Genomic DNA, 16,962 nt, shown 5'->3' with positions numbered 1-16,962 from the left:
CACCACAAAATTTTAATTACTATTTATTATAAAATAAATATTTAATAAAACTGAAACTTAAATATATTATTTCTATAGGCTATACAAAACAGAAAAGAAAAAAGACTAAATAATAAGGCTGAATAAGCTGATCTATAGCATGTTAAATGGTGGTTGCCTGTCTATGAATGGTACACCCCAACCACTAAGCTCACAGAAGTGGTTTGACCCAAGTCCTCAGCAGCCAATGACATTGACCTCTTCAAACTGATTTTTAGGGTGTACTTCAGTGTATTTCACGTGAAATACATGTTAAATACCCGCTGATTTTTCACTTGTAAACAACACTATTTAACACGTTAAATAATATTGGATATAACATTGGAGTAATATAGTATTTTAAGAAGCTCTTAAAAATATATATAAATGACTTTACCATGTTGTGCAGCGCCGATAAATAAATAATATTAAATACGTGTTGTCTACGCATGAAATACACGTATTTAACGTGTTGTTGACGCGTTAAAATTCACGTGTATTTGACCCTCTTGGCCTTCCATACACATGAGATATAATGAAAGGAGACGTGAAAAAAGGACATCGCTTTGTTTTGATATGGATTACTTTATCACAGAATATTTGTTCGGGAGCACTTGTTTAGTTTAAAAGTAGACATGTGAACCTTTCTATAGATATATCTCTCATGTCTCTTCTTTGAGTATTCATGGAGTTACAGTTCATTTTAATGACGTGTTTGTAAATGAAGATCAGCGCAGACCAAGGCTGCAGACAGCACACCTTGTTTGTTATCTTTATTTTATAAGTGCCCAAAGTTTTGTTGTTATTATGTTTGTATCCAAAAAAAGTAGACCCTTTACAGAGACACGTTAAAATTCACGTGTATTTGACCCTATTGGCCTTCCACACATTAGACGTGAAAAAAGGACATTGCATTGTTTTGATATTGATTACTTTATCACAGAATATTTGTTCGGCAGCACTTGTTTGGTTTAAAAGTAGACATGTCAAGCTTTCTATATATATATATATATTTATATCTGTCTCTTCGTTGAGTATTCATGGAGTTACAGTTACTTTTTTCCCCTCGATGTCAAATGATATTTCGTTTTGCACGGCTCAACAAACACCTGGATTTTTCTCTTGTTTGTTCTAATGAGTGGATTGTGTGCATTAATATTTTAAGAAGCTCTTAAAAATATATATAAATGACTTTACCATGTTGTGACGATGGATAGCAATTGATGTGACGTTCAGAACTTCAGCCTGACAGATAAAATCTCACAAGCACATATAAACACTCATTTTCGTGTGTATAATATATTCTTCTAAGTGTTTTGTGCCGTTTCGCTGCAGGGTTTTAATGTGAAAGGCTCGGAATTCTCTATTTAGACTTAAAGTGTTCAGAGACATCGCGAGCTCGCGGACATTTGGCTGCCGCGAATATATCATGTTATTACTTTGAACAGTTCAGAAACATCTGAATTCAGCTATTGGTGTGTTCTAACGTGTGGATTGCGTGCAATCGCCGATATAATTTAATTACAAAAGGTCTTAAATAAGAATAAATTCGCTCGTTGCGAGCTCCGTGGAGACAGCCTGAACTGAGCAGCCGTGATTATTCTCTAGTCTTTCTGACTGCTCTCTGCCCAGAAATCAAGTATTCATAAGCTGTATCACGCTGTCAAATTATATTTCATTTTGCACACATAAACAGTTCAAAAACACCTGAATTCTGCTCTTGTTGTGTTCTAATGGGTGGATTAGTGCAATTCGCTGTGATATTATTTTTGGAAGCGCTTAAAAATGCGGATGAAGCGCTCTTTTCTCTCTCGTCTTTCTCGCTGTTCTTTGGCCAGAGACATAATTTATAAATGAGACCTGACCCGGTAATAATAACATATGTTGGTTTAGCTTGTCAGTGTGAATGAAATGTGTAGCCTATTTATTTGTCCGATCTCGCCCCGAAACGCGGCTGTCATGTGACTTTTTTTTCCCTTAGCGATGTCAAATATTGCATTTTGCGCACATACACGGCTCAAAAACCCCTGGATTTTTCTCTTAGTGTGTTCTAATTGGTGGATTGTGTGCATTCGCAGGAATATTTATTTTAAGAAGCTCTTAAAAATATATATATAAATGACTTTACCATGTTGTGACGATGGATAACAATTGATGTGAGGTTCAGCCTGACAGATAAAATCTCACAATCACATATAAACACTCATTTTCATGTGTATAATGTATTCTTCTAATTGTTTTGTGCCGTTTCGCTGCAGTGTTTTAATGTGACAGGCTGTAAATTCTCTTTAAGTGTTCAGAGAAATACATGGCGAGCTCGCGGGCAGTCTCGATGCCGCGAATATATCATGTTATTACTTTATACAGTTCAGAAACATCTGATTTTAGCTCTTGGTGTGTTCTAACGTGTGGATTGCGTGCAATCGCCGTTTTAAAAGGTCTTAAATAAGAAAGAATTCGCTCGTTGTGAGCTCCGTGGAGACAGCAGCAGTGATTCTCTTCAAGTGTTCAGAGAAATACATGGCGAGCTCGCGGGCAGTTGCGCTGCCGCGAATATATCATGTTATTACTTTAAACAGTTCAGAAACATCTGATTTTAGCTCTTGGTGTGTTCTAACGTGTGAATTGCGTGCAATCGCCGTTTTAAAAGGTCTTAAATAAGAATGAATTCGCTCGTTGTGAGCTCCGTGGAGACAGCCTGAGCTGAGCAGCAGTGATTCTTCTCTCATCTTTCTGACTGCTCTCTGCCCAGAAATCAATTATTAATGAGCCCTGACCCCTGTAATAATCAGATATGTTGGTTTAGCTTGTCAGTTTGAGGGAAATTGTATTATTTACTTGGTATTTTTAACCGGTTTAAAAGTGAAACGAAACCTGACTCCTCCCTTTAATCTCGGTTATTGCAACTAGGGGCGCATTTTTTCTCAGTTAATGTAAGTCTATGGGTAATGTATTTGACATTTAAAAATTAATAAAAAAAAAACTTTAAGTCTGATCAGTCTGAAAAGATATAGCAACCATCACCGCTCTATCCCGCAGGTTTCTGCCAAGTTTGGGGCTTGTGGCTTTAAAGCCCTAGGAGGAGTAGCGTTCAGAATTTCTGTCAGAAAAATAATAATAAGAAAAAAAAGAAGAAGAAGTTTAAATAGCATAACAGTATGTTGGCTTGTTGCCAAGCCAACATAATTAGGGGTGCTCCGATCACGATCGGCCGATCGTTATGCGCATCTCGTCAGTAAAGCCGGTTCTCTAATCAGCGGTTAATTCCATCAGGTGCGTGATTTCACATTGAGCAGCTGTTACTACACAGAGCCGTTGTTAATAGAGAAGATGTGCAAATCACGTAAATTTTCAGCGTTTATTGGCGCTTCTTCTCAGTTAACAACGGCTCTGTGTAGTAACAGCTGCTCTATGTGAAATCACGCACCTGATGGAATTAACCGCTGATTAGAAAACCGGCTTTACTGACGAGATGCGCATAACGATCGGCCGATCGTGATCGGAGCACCCCTATATAAAATACTTCTTTCTTACTGGTGAAAATCCAATGGTCAACTCTGCTTTCTTCAGTCAACATTACTCTCATCAGCGTAGTCCATATCAACAACAAAAATATATGGTGGTTATTTTGGAAAAAATCCCAGGTATTTAAAAAAAATGTGCTAATATAAAATTAAATTGGCGTATAAAATTAAACAAACCTCTATCTTTCAGTACTTTTTTACTTAAGTGAAAATACAAAAGTACTCAATTTTTTTGATGTACTTAAGTAAAATTGAAAAAGGAGTACTCTTACTGGAGTAATATTTTACTATACTTATCTTTACTTTTACTCAAGTAACCAGTGGTGGACGAAGTACACAAATCGGGTAATGTCGGTCCCTGCTGTGTTTGCCGGGGAGGCCCTGGTGTATGTGTGAACCCAGTGGTCCCCCGGCGCTATTTGTGTGTAGAGTGAGTGTGTGTGTGTAAGGGGGTGGGCAGGTTTTCCTTTTTCATATGCCTCCTATACAGTTGACGACGGCTAGATATTTAGCATGAGTATTATTAACGATTTGTGGTGATTTTTTTTTAAATATTTGGTATGCATTTATTGGTGTGGTATTTATGACTATTAGGTTTTGCATTGTAATGAACATGAGAGGTGATCACATGAATATATTTAATGCATGTATTGACTAACTACTGAAACCTTGTGCTGCATATATCCTGTTGGTTGTTACTTTATTCTTGAAGTTAACATATATTGATGAAAGCATTCATTGCCTCTTAATTAAATTGAACCTGTCATGACTGCATTAACCTGCTGCCCCCTGGGTTTTAATATTATGATTGTAAAATAATAAAACTATTAGTTAATGAGTTGAATATTGGCCCACTGAAAGTATTTAGTCCAGTAGAGAACCTGTAAACCCTGGGCAAACCCTACAGTTTGTGGGGGTTACAAACTCGCTCCGAAGCCCCGATCTCAAATCATTCGCTAACTCGCTCTGAATCTCAAGTTATTTTCCAGTCAAAGCGCTATAGCATTCATTCGCTTGCCGAAAAATGCCGGAGACCAAAAGTAATCAGATGTGTATAGTGTGCCTTTGTGTTCTAATAAAAAAAAAACAACAACTTTATTTATCATTTCATAGTTTTCCCACTAGCAGGTGAGTAGATGATGATGATGATGATGCCACTGGCAGGTGAGTAGATGATGCTGATGTCACTATCAGGGGTGTAGATGCTTGAACGGCACTAATAGATCGGTAGGGGTGTTGATGCTAATCCCTCCACGGGACTCCGGTAAGAAGTGTGACAGGAGACAGGGCACTGTTCAACTCTTTATCTGAAGTATTTTAGGGTTCACAGCAGATGGCACAACATTACTCAAATCAGACTGGAAGTTATGGCTACAAAGTGTTAAATGTGGTCTTTCTGAAATAAACAGAATAAACCAATATCAGTTTACATCTGCTAAATGTAAATTACAGACGTGTAATGGAACTAACAACTTGCTACTTGTGGGGTGGTGTTGGTGCAGTGGATAAGACACATGCCTTTGGTGTGAGAGGCCCGGGTTCGAATCCACTGTGAGACACCAATGTGTCCCTGAGCAAGACACTTAACCCCTAGTTGCTCCAGAGACATGCGACCTCTGACACATATAGCAGTTGTAAGTCGCTTTGGATAAAAGCGTCAGCTAAATCAATAAATGTAAATGTAAATGCTACTGTCACATTATACATTAATCAGCATGAGAGGATTAACGGTGCTAGTGACATCATGCTCCTCCTCACCTGCTAATGACATTAGCATCATCTACTCACCTGCCAGTGGCATCAGCATCATCAACACACCTGCTAGTGGCATCAGCATCATCTACTCACCTGCTAGTGGCGTCAGCATCATCTACACACCTGCTAGTGACATCAGCATCATCTACTCACCTGCTAGTGGCATCAGCATCATCTACTCACCTGCTAGTGACATCAGCATCATCTACACACCTGCTAGTGACATCATGCTCCTCCTCACCTGCTAGTGACATCAGCATCATCTACTCACCTGCTAGTGGCATCAGCATCATCTACTCACCTGCTAGTGGCATCAGCATCATCTACTCACCTGCTAGTGGCATCAGCATCATCTACTCACCTGCTAGTGGCATCAGCATCATCTACTCACCTGCTAGTGGCATCAGCATCATCTACTCACCTGCTAGTGGCATCAGCATCATCTACTCACCTGCTAGTGGCATCAGCATCATCTACTCACCTGCTAGTGACATCATGCTCCTCCTCACCTGCTAGTGACATCATGCTCTTCACCTGCCAGCGGCATCAGCATCATCTACTCACCTGCTAGTGACATCAGATATAACCGCGTCTGGTTCCGGATGCGGACCGGAGTCCGCCTATTGAGTATCCCGGCACTATACCATAATATAATTGTTATTATATCCGAGTTGTCTCTGGAATGCAGAATTATTAGGTTAACATTTCAATAAACGATTGTGTACTATTACGAGCCATTCTATAAGGTGATATTTCAGCACTTGACAAACGGACAGCGACTCCTAGAAGTAGCACTTAAAGCACGGATACGTGCGACTGTGTTAAGTGCATTTTTTTTTAGAAATGCACGTGAAACAATTACGAATGATCATAAAATGACTTGTAGAAAATTCTCTTGAGATCTAAGATCAATCATTATTTCGAGAAACGCAGCGCAAATTAACAAATGGCTTGACATAAACCGTACCGAGGCAGAAAATACAGGGACGGGTTTCCCGATAACGACTGAATAAAAAAAGAAAAGAAAAAAGGAAACCAGGTGCCCCTTATGGGAAAGCTAATTTCTGATACTGATATGGTTTATTAAAAGGCGAACTATACGAAGGTACACAGAACATGAGATCTAAATTGTTTTGGAAAAGTAATCATTAATCTTCTTATGTGTTCTAGAGCAGTTTTTTTGGGCGGTGGGTTTGTGGTCAAGTAAATACTACATAAAAACAAAAGTAATTTCTACATTAATTTAGTTAAGGCAAGAATTAAAATTATTTTTTAGTAAATTAAGTAAAATTAGTACTCAATTTAAGCTTGTAGAAATTAAAGCTGGAACTCATAAGTATATTTTATTTGGAACAGTTTGTTATAATATCACAGTTACAGTATGATCCCATACACTACACTAACAAAATATTCATTGAATTTACTAAAATAAATTGATTGCAACCACTTACCATAAAATGTTTTAGTAAATTCAATGAATCATTTGTTTCAGTGTATTTCCCATCATGCACTGGGGCATGAATAATTAAAAATGTTACATTTTTCACTGTTGTATTTACACAGTTTTATAGTTGCCTTTGATGTTCGGTTTAGTAACATACTTTGTTGTGAAAATGTTAAATGTTAAGTCAAGGAAAAAACAGTAATCTAAATCTAAAGTCAGATTTACCAAATGAAAGTTAATTTGACTAAAATACTTGTGAACATCCATAGATGCAAAGTCATACACTGATAAAGAGAGTAAATACTGAACTCAACTGTATTAATGTGTGTTTGCACGAGAGATCTGTTAGTTTTGTGGTTCACCATTGCCTCTACTCTCCAGCACAGTGTTTCAGTCAATAAGACACAAATGCTGATCTTCTGCTGCTTTATATAAAGACAGTAAATGTGGAGCTGCTGATACAGTGGTGATCTCTGTATCGAGTATTTCAGCACATACATGTGTGTTATAGCTGACAATGAGCTGCAGTGATTTGAGTGAAAGTTATGCATTTAGTTACTTTACTACTACACATTAAGTGTTTGCAGTTTTATATTAAGAAATATTCCTTCTCAGTGGACTCAAATGAAATAAGTTCATAGTACTAACTAAGGAATTCTAGCTTTAAAACTCAACTGTTTGAAGCAGTGGGAGTAGAGTTAATTTCCATGGTAGAATTTACGGTGAAATACTGTAAAAATAAATAAATAAAATAAGAGTAGTAAATTAATGGATTAGAGCTGTAAATTAACAGTACTTTACTTGCACCCGTGCTGCCAAGAAATTACTGTTATTTAATGGCACAATTTTTTACAGTGTAATTAATGCAGCCTAAATATCCTTTAACGGATTTGGATATTAAAAGCATATTAGTGTGTTATGTGTAAACCAGGTTAAAGAGATGGGTCTTTAATCTAGATTTAAACTGCAAGAGTGTGTCTGCCTCCCGAAAAATGTTAGGTTATTTCAGAGTTTAGGAGACAAATAGGAAAAGGATCTGGCGCCCGCAGTTGATTTTGATATTCTAGGTAATTGCCTGATACATGATTTGTTTGTTTGTTTGTATTTATGAATTAAATAGTTTTACTATTTCATTTGACTAAGTTCAGAAAAATAATGCTTTATTGATAATATTATGATAAAATGTGTAGATTTTTAATTAGTGTACATCTGCTGCTCAAACTGTTGAGATCAAACTGAAATCACAGGGAACTTGTTTAAAATAGACTTCAGCTGACTGGATCTGGACTCAAACACTGTGTTAGTCAAATGTCTGTGTAAGATTTACCAGCAGAGGACAATAAAGACTCAATAATATACTCTCTGAAAAACCCTACTTTCGGTTTTGTCTAACTTTGATGTCACTAAACATGCCGTGGTTTATAAAATGTAAACAGCCAGAATATAAAACTCACGCAGAACTTTTACAATGTAAGTTTTTTTATTATCTTAAATATAAAGCTCGTGTGTATTTGTGTTATTCTACCAATAGTTGTGTTTCTTTGTGAAAAAGGGTTGAGTTCTTACACTAAAGATGGTAACGTTAAGGAAATGAGTAAACATGTTTATCATTATTCTGATAAAGAAAGATGGTGGTTTTTATGAGTGTTATCATTAATGTAATTATTAAAAAGTTCTAAATTGATCACTCACAGTCAAATGATGTCTGTGTTGGTGTGAGGATAGTTTGGTTACTCTGTGTGTGTGTGTGTGTGTGTGTGTGTGTGTGTGTGTGTGTTTGTGACGGTGTTGTGTCGAAGTCTGTTCCTCATGTTTTCAGAGATGAAGAACGCCAAACTCAAAACCAAACAACATCCATGAATCTGATTTAAATGATTTAATCGATATTACGCTAATGCTCTGTTCGGTTCATATTCACTGAACACATTTGCTATGTATTTCAGTCCTAGGTCATTGAGCGATAGAACTGTAATTCACACGAGTTCAAGCATCAATATCCAGATACATTATCCAGATTATCATTTAAATGATTTTTAAATAAAACAATAATTATGAAAGCTAATGATGTAGTTTTGCAGTAAATATTTAAAGTATCACATATCCTCCAAAGCATAAAGGCCTATGTATTATAATGTATATTATGTAATCACTGTGTGTGTGTGTGTGTGTGATGCCAATTAACTATTTTAAACTGAGATTGAGAAGCACAGACAAGAAAAATATACTAGTTAGAGGCAGAATTATGTTGTACATTTATTTGAATTCATATGTCATGCACAGTGCAGCGATGCTGTGATCAATACCTAAAAATATAGTAAATATTATAAGATGACAGAAAGATAAGTGGAAAGAATGGAAGGAGAACACACGTGTGCTGTTTGTGTAGGAACACTAAACTAAGGAGAAACAGAGAGAACAGACTTCAACACAACACCAGATCATGTTGACCCAGATAATAACTGATAATATTTATAAAACCAAATATTCAGATTACAGTTTGATGTTTCTTACTCTTCAGGTAAGATCCATGTGTTAAATCATTAAATCAAACTGAAACTGAATGTTAGTAGTCAGTGTATTGTGTGAGTTGTGTAGTGTTTGATCTCAGATCAGTGTTTTCTGTCTGTATTAATGTGTTTGTGATGTGTGTCTGTATCTGTCTCTTATTCTCATCAGGTTCAGATGCTTCAATCTTCTTCTGCTGCTGGTTTGTCTGGTTTATCACAGCGGTCAGTGTCATTTATATTCATTAACTCTATTTATTCTTGGTGTTCAGTGTCAGAGTTATTCTAGTCAAGTTGTGTCAACTGCTCTCTTACATCTGATACAGCTTTATATTATTTTCATCATAATGTAAAATGTTAAAATGAGTCACTGCAAATATTGCTCGCACTTATTGTCCTTGTTTATATGTAAATCGCGTTAAAAAAAAACCACAGTATTTTTCACACAATTCACTTATCTGTATACCGCTGTTTTCACTGTCATAAAAACGGGCTGATGACTTCCTTGTTCTATAAAGTCCCTCCTTCAGAAATACGTAACGAGTTCTGATTGGGCCAGCGGTTCCTGTGTTGTGATTCGACAGCAGCTGAGCGCATGCTGCCCTCCTGGAAACACGATTGGGCTAGTTTTGGAGTAGTTTTGAGAAGCAAGTGGGCAGGATTTGTTTTGAAAACCTGGCAATCCTGATCTGAACCATAGACAGTAAAAGAACACATGTGCTGGAGATGTACTTATAATCACAGGAGCGTTTTTACTGACGAGATGCGCATGAAAATTGCATTCATTTTTTGCACAGCCCTAACATCTATATAACAAAGCTAAACAGCGTTCCCCTTTGTGTAATAAGTTACAGAAACTGTTAAACGCACCAACTTGAAGGGGGGGTGAAATACTATTTCATGCATACTGAGTTTTTTTACACCGTTAAAGAGATGGATTCCCATGCTAAACATGGACAAAGTTTCAAAAATTAAGTTGTACGTTTCAAGGAAATGGTTTGTCACAAGTTTCGTAAAGTTTTTTTCGAGTATGGCTCTGTGTGACGTTAGATGGAGCGGAATTTCCTTATATGTGTCCTGACGCACTTCTGCCGGAAGAGCGCGCGCTCCCGTATAGCAGAGCACTGAGAGCACAACAGACATTCACTGATCCGAGCGAGAGCGAAATGTCACAAAAGAAGTGTGTTTTTGGTTGCCAGGGCAAGACAACCCTGCACAGATTACCAAAAGAGAAACAGCATTAAGGGACCAGTGGATGGAGTTTATTTTTACAGAGCATCAACGGAGTTGTGCAAGTGTTTTTGTTTGTTCCCTGCATTTCGAAGATGCTTGTTTTACAAACAAGGCCCAGTTTGACGCCGGATTTGCGTATCGTTTATTTCTTAAGGATGATGCAGACCCAACGAAAAAGGGTCACGATCGTGTGTTGGAACCGCAGGCGGTGAGTAAAACTGCTTCAAATATCTCTGTGTTGTTAACTTAAGGCTGGTTCACACGGGACGATTTTAAAATTGTCGGCCGATTTTCCAAACCTGAGAGACCCCATACACGGCGATTAAAAAATCACGGGTCTAACAGTTTTGGTCGTTCAGTGTGTGGTGTGCAGCCACACGGCAATATCAACACATCACACACAAACCGATTTGTCTCCCGAGCATTCCCAGGTAAGACGGGAAATCTCGCAAAATCCCTCGAGATCAAACGTGACTTCAGAGTAAACAATCATGGTGGACGAAGAGGATGCAGTGGCCATGCTGCTCTTGTTAAATTTCAGCCTCTGGATCTGATTCTGGATCATAAATATATGCTGAATCTGACTGTTAGCCATGGTTTGTTTTGGATGATGTTTTTTTTCCTCACGGTAATGTCACAGCTTCCAAACGCTCGTAACGCAAAATCCTACTTGCGCTCGTGATTCTTTAGCTCCGCCCACACGTCACGCCTCCAGTCGCTGACTGATTGAGTTTGAGGAAGCTGTCCTCAGCAAAATGTGCTGCTCATAGTTTTACATGTGGATTATAATTTTCGGGAACAGAGTTAAACATAAATTGTAACCATTAATCTCCAAGTACAGCGTCCCTGGGAAGGCAAAACAAAGATGATTGGACTCTGAGATGAAAATAACAGCGTTTCAACGACATGGGGACGTACACAAATGCAGCTCTTCCTCTTCTCCATCGGAGCGCAACAAGGCCACGCCCCCTTTTTGTGTATTCATGTGGGCGGAGGTTAATCAAAAACAGTTTTAGTGATGTCATTACTACAGGAACTAGAGGGCTGTAGTCCAAACGGGTCGTTCGATGTAGGCGAATTCTGTTAAATCAAATATCTCACTTGGCATTGAACTTTGAGCTTTAGAACTTTACAGATATTATTTATACTCTAACAACAACACTACACACTAACTAAAGTTTAAAACATGGGATCACGAAGAATGGGACCTTTTAATATTTACATTCATATCTGATCTTAAATATTAGAGAAACCCCTCCATCAGTTCACAGCTGATGAATCCACTTGCACTGAGATGAAATATCTGCAGCAGAAGAAAATACAGTTGACTAAATATTATACGGTCTGTATTTGCAGGAAACACCTCTAAACCTGTGTCAGGAGAAAAGAGAGGAAACGTCATCTTGCCATGTCAATATGAGGACAGTAATATTGGTCACATTGATTTATTCAGTGAGGTAGAAAAAATAGATGTGTGTGAGACTGAAGAATGTAGTGGACGAGTGTTTAAAGAAGGAAACTGTGACGTCGTCATCAAGAATCTGATCTTCAGTGACGCTGGGAAATACACTTTGAGAATCTATTACAATAATGATCAAACAGAGCTGAAGTACCAACTTCATATTCATGGTGAAGACTAAACTGATCAAACATCAGCATCTGCTTCTTTAAATGATTACATCTGGTCACCAATCATAAATCTGTGTTTATGGTCTTGATTGATTGACAGCATTATAATAATGATTAATGTCTTTCTGTTTCTCCTCAGATGAGATTTCTGTGAAAACAGGCGAGGAGCTAAAGATGTCTGTTCTGGTGTCTGATGCTGATAAAGTGAAGACAAACTCTAGTGGAGAGTGGAAGGAGGTTTGGACGAGAGATCACGGGGTTCAGAGCGACCGAATGAATGATGATGATGATGGAAACCTGATCATTAAATCATTTCTGGACAGTGATGCAGGAACATACAGAGTTCTGGACACTGAAGGAGAAACCTTGATCACAGTCACAGTCACAGGTGAGAGAAACTCAGATATGAGGAAATATTATTTATAAAGCATTTGGACAGCTGAGGTTTATTCATCATGATCTGAACATTAACAGAAATATTGATGTTAAACTGTGTCACTTACCTTTCAACAGAATCACCGGAAAAACTGGACGACACTGAGCAACAACGTAAGAAAATCCTCAAACAATGAGTTTAATAATGATAATGTATAATAAATATGCTCTCTTTCCATCTTCCCATCTTCCATCTGTAGGGAACTGGATTGTGTCAGTTGTCGTGTGTTTGGTGATTCTGGCTGTTATTGTGATTGTGATTTCTGTCTTCATATGGAGACGTCAGCACAGAGATCACACACAGGTTCAGGAGAATACAGAGAACACACAGGAACTGGAGAAACTATAGACCCCTTTTGCGCGGACGTCAGAGGTACGTCACCGCGCTAGCTGGAGGCAAAACAAATGGAAAACTGGAGGCGGCTAATACAAACCAACACAGGGTTGGCTACTCAAGGAGCACTTAAAATGTCGTCTTGTTGTGTTGTTGGTTGCCAGAATCGACGGAGAACATTTTATATACATTGTTGTGATTAATTGTGACCGGAATTTAAGAACATGGTAAGAAAGAATTAATACAGAAAGTTTAGAATTAATTTGCAGTCTTCAGAATTTTTATTTCTAGAAAATATTTACATCTTAATAATAATTTTACTGTAATGTCACTATTTAATCTAAGGATTTATACATCCTCAGTTTCTCTTTACTATACACGCTCCGTTTCTCTATCAGGTAAGTGTAGATGTCAGGAGGCCACTCAATCGGAGGTAACGTTAATCCTGTCAGATCGTCCATCCAATGAGTGATTGTGTATGGGTCGACCAATCTGGTTCCGTCCGTTAAAGTTAACTTTTTCAAATAATTATCGCGGGTCCAGACAGTGAGTGACCTTAAATATTCAGATAAAGCAGATACATTCAGATTTTCTCCAAAAAACAAGCTAAGAAAACTCGCTAGCTACCATTTGTTCAAGTGTTGAGGGGAATCTTTCTGCCTCCAGCTAAGCCCCGCCCACACAAATACGTCACCTTGTTTACCAACTGTAAAAGGGTCTATAATGATCTTCACTGAACACCTGAGATCCACTGGTTACTTGTGATGTGTCTTCAGTGCCGAGACGACTCTGTCACATCTAGCATCTGCTGAGGAGATATGTGTGGTTAAAAATATATGATGTGTGAGCTGACATCATTAAGAGATGAAGTCTAGTAGAAAGCAGTTAGAATTATCTGAGATCATCAGAGATAAAGATGATCATCTTCATGTTGATTAGCACTGATCGTTCACTCTGAGATCAGCAGAATATGAATATGATCCCCCACATTGTAACAGAAATACATAGAAATGACAGAACAATCAGGAGATCAGTTACTCTATGTATGTTTTGAAAACAAAGGCACTGATATATTTTAAGATCAGTTCAATGCAAGTTTCTTTCAGCTGAAACAGCTCAGACTTACACTTTAGTCCAGGACTAGTCTAGATGTTTGAGATCAGTCACGTGATCCGTGCAGCTCTAACAGCTGATCTGAGATCAGATTCACAACATCCTGGAGCTGTCGAGAGACAAGAGATTCCTTCACAATAAAAGTAATGTTCTGTTAATAACCAGCAGAGGAAACACCTTGAGACTCGACCATTTTCTCTCTGAAAGCTCTGACAGAATATAAAACTCATGCAGAACTTTTACAACTTAAGTTTTAATCCTTTTGCATATAAAGCTTGTGTGTTTTTGTGTTATTATACCAATAGTTGTGTTTATTTGTGGAACAGAGTTGCCTGCTAACCTGCTAATAATGCTAAGTGTTACGTTCTCCCCTTTTAGTCTAAGGGTAAATGGGAACGACAAATGATTATGGAGAGACTGAGGATTTCCAGCTCTGCGGGTACCAATAAATCACAACCAACCACAGATTTTAAGTTTTAAACTGGCCTGGAGGCCTTTTAATTTACTCAATGGGGGTTCAAAAGAAAATATAACATTAATACAAAAATAACTGTAAATACAACGAAATATTACCTCAGAAGGAGGGCCCAAACAAAGAAAATCCTAAAAAAAAAAAATACTAAAAGAGGGGAAATACTAAATTACCTATAAAAAAACAACAAAAAATACATATAACTTCCCTCACTCCCTAAGTAACCTTTAAACAGGAGAAACATTATGGGTATCCTCCACCCTACCTTACCCATAAGCCCCTTTCAAACTGCCATTCCGACAAATACACGGGTAAAGTGTTCCGCCAATTGTTCCCGGGTTGCTAGATTGTGCACTTTCACTGCCAGTGATGTGCGTTCTTTCACACACAACCCGTAAAGATCCTGTAAGGACACGTGACATCAGGGCGTGACATGTAATGTATGAGTCGAAAACGCTAGGCACGTTATACTTTCACTGAGTTTGCACACATTTTTTCGTCGCGAATGTTGATCGTCCTTCAAAACAGCCAGTAAAAGAGTCACGCGATAACGCGCGTCATCACTTCGACAAGGCATTAGATATGGCTTTTGTTCACACAGCTCTCGTCCCGGGTTGAACCCGGCAATGTTACTAGGTCCCCGACCCAGGTTCAATGCCGGAATCAAACCCAGGAGGTGGTTGCTTTTTTACACAGAAGGTGACTCGGCAATGTTCCGGCAATATGCCAGGTCTGACGTACAGTGTGAAAGGGGCTTTATAAGAGTCATATGTGGTAGATCTTTAAATAGAATTGAAATGAAAACTGTTGACTGTATTGTGCGAGTTATGTAGTGTTTGATCTCTCAGATCAGTATTTTATGGCTGTATTAATGTGTTCGTCCTCGGACTCAGACTCGGTCTTGGACTCGGTCTCGAGACCGTATTTCAATGGTCTCGGTCTTGTCATGGACTCTGTGTTGACTCGGACTTGAACATTCTAGGAATCGGACTTTTTCCCGAGTCCACTCGAGACCCAATCAAAATATTTCATGATTATTACTGTATGTCAATATTATCTTTAAAGGGGGGGTGAAATGCTTGTTTTCACTCAATATCCTGTTAATCTTGAGTACCTATAGAGTAGTACTGCATCCTTCATAACTTCAAAACGTCTTTAGTTTTATTATATTCATAAGAGAAAGATAGTCTGTACCGATTTTTCCCGGAAAAACACGACAGACTGGAGGCGTGACGTGTGGGCGGAGCTAAAGAATCACGAGTGCGAGTAGGCTTTTGCCTTGAGAGCGTTTGGAAGCTGTGATACCGTGAGGACAAAACCAACCAAAACAAACCATGGCTAACAGTCAGATTCAGCCGTTTATTTATGATCCAGAATCGGATCCCGAAGCTGAAACTGAACGAGAGCAGCAACGACTCGCTCTGAGCGGGGCTCGAACCCGGGTCTCCGGCATCGGAGGCGGACGCACTAACAAGGAGGCAGAGATATTTTAAGCAGTTTTACTCCCCGCCTGCGGTTCCAACACACAATCATGACCCTTTTTCGTTGGGATTGCATCACCCTTAAGAAATAAACGATACGCAAATCCGGCGTCAAACTGGGCCTTGTTTGTAAAACAAGCATCTTCGAAATGCAGGGAACAAACAAAAATACTTGCACAACTCCGTTGATGCTCTGTAAAAATAAACTCCATCCACTGGTCCCTTAATGCTGTTTTTTCTTTGGTAATCTGTGCAGGGTTGTCTTGCCCTGGCAACCAAAAACACACTCCTTTTGTGACATTTGGCGACGCTCTCGCTCTGATCAGTGAAGTCTGTTGTGCTCTCAGTGCTCTGCTATACGGGAGCGCGCACTCTTCCGGCAGAAGTGCCTCAGGACCCATATAAGGAAATTCCACTCCATCTAACGTCACACAGAGCCATACTCGAAAAAAACTTTCCGAAGCTTGTGACAAACCGGAAGGAGTATTTTTGGAACAGAAATACTCCGTCAAACGTACAACTTAATTTTTGAAACTTTGTCCATGTTTAGCATGGGAATCCAACTCTTTAACAGTGTAAAAAAACTCAGTATGCATGAAATAGCATTTCACCCCCCCCTTTAAATTTATATATGTGTAGCAAGGTAAGCAGGAGAAGTGATTGGGGAGCAACTACCAATCCCATTGCAGATTGCTGATAGGGTGGACAAATTTTAAGGACAGGCAATATGGAAAGGCAGCCGAGGTTCTTATAGCACCAGTTATCCATTTGGCTAGTAGCTGTGTGTCCATTTGGCTAGTAGCTGTGGGTCCATTAATGCATCATGGGGGTACTATAGGCAACTAAATGCAGGAATGTTAATCCATGCATTTATGACCTCAAGGTTAGATTATTGTAATGCTTTATTGGTTGGTTGTTCTGCACGCTTAGTAAACAAATGACAGCTAGTCCAAAATGCAGCAGCAAGAGTTCTTACTAGAACCAGGAAGTCAACAATGCACTGGCTCCCTATCAAACATC

The 16,962-nt window shown here is 38.6% G+C and overlaps 1 protein-coding gene across 5 annotated transcripts in view; it reads left to right on the top strand.

Annotated features, from left to right (window-relative positions):
• LOC113062523 (uncharacterized) overlaps positions 1-16,962 on the top strand; it is a 34,872-nt gene that overhangs the window by 10,957 nt on the left and 6,953 nt on the right. For 2 of the 5 annotated variants that reach the window (XR_003278545.1, XM_026232432.1), the window contains exons 1-6: positions 8,116-8,211; positions 9,418-9,470; positions 11,835-12,107; positions 12,247-12,495; positions 12,621-12,656; positions 12,743-12,915. Coding sequence is in view for 2 of the 5 variants with exons in the window: in XM_026232432.1 (XP_026088217.1) it covers positions 8,210-8,211; positions 9,418-9,470; positions 11,835-12,107; positions 12,247-12,495; positions 12,621-12,656; positions 12,743-12,891 (762 nt within the window). In the remaining 3 variants the exon portion in view is untranslated. Of the gene's footprint in view, positions 1-8,115; positions 8,212-9,417; positions 9,471-11,834; positions 12,108-12,246; positions 12,496-12,620; positions 12,657-12,742; positions 12,916-16,962 lie in introns of those variants that run through there. The other 3 variants (XR_003278547.1, XR_003278546.1, XM_026232433.1) reach the window with 2 other exon arrangements.

Source organism: Carassius auratus, chromosome 44 (genome assembly GCF_003368295.1).
Source record: "Carassius auratus strain Wakin chromosome 44, ASM336829v1, whole genome shotgun sequence".
Classification (NCBI taxonomy): domain Eukaryota; kingdom Metazoa; phylum Chordata; class Actinopteri; order Cypriniformes; family Cyprinidae; genus Carassius; species Carassius auratus.
Note: the sequence above shows the minus strand (reverse complement) of the source record. Positions and strands in the feature narration are given on the sequence as shown.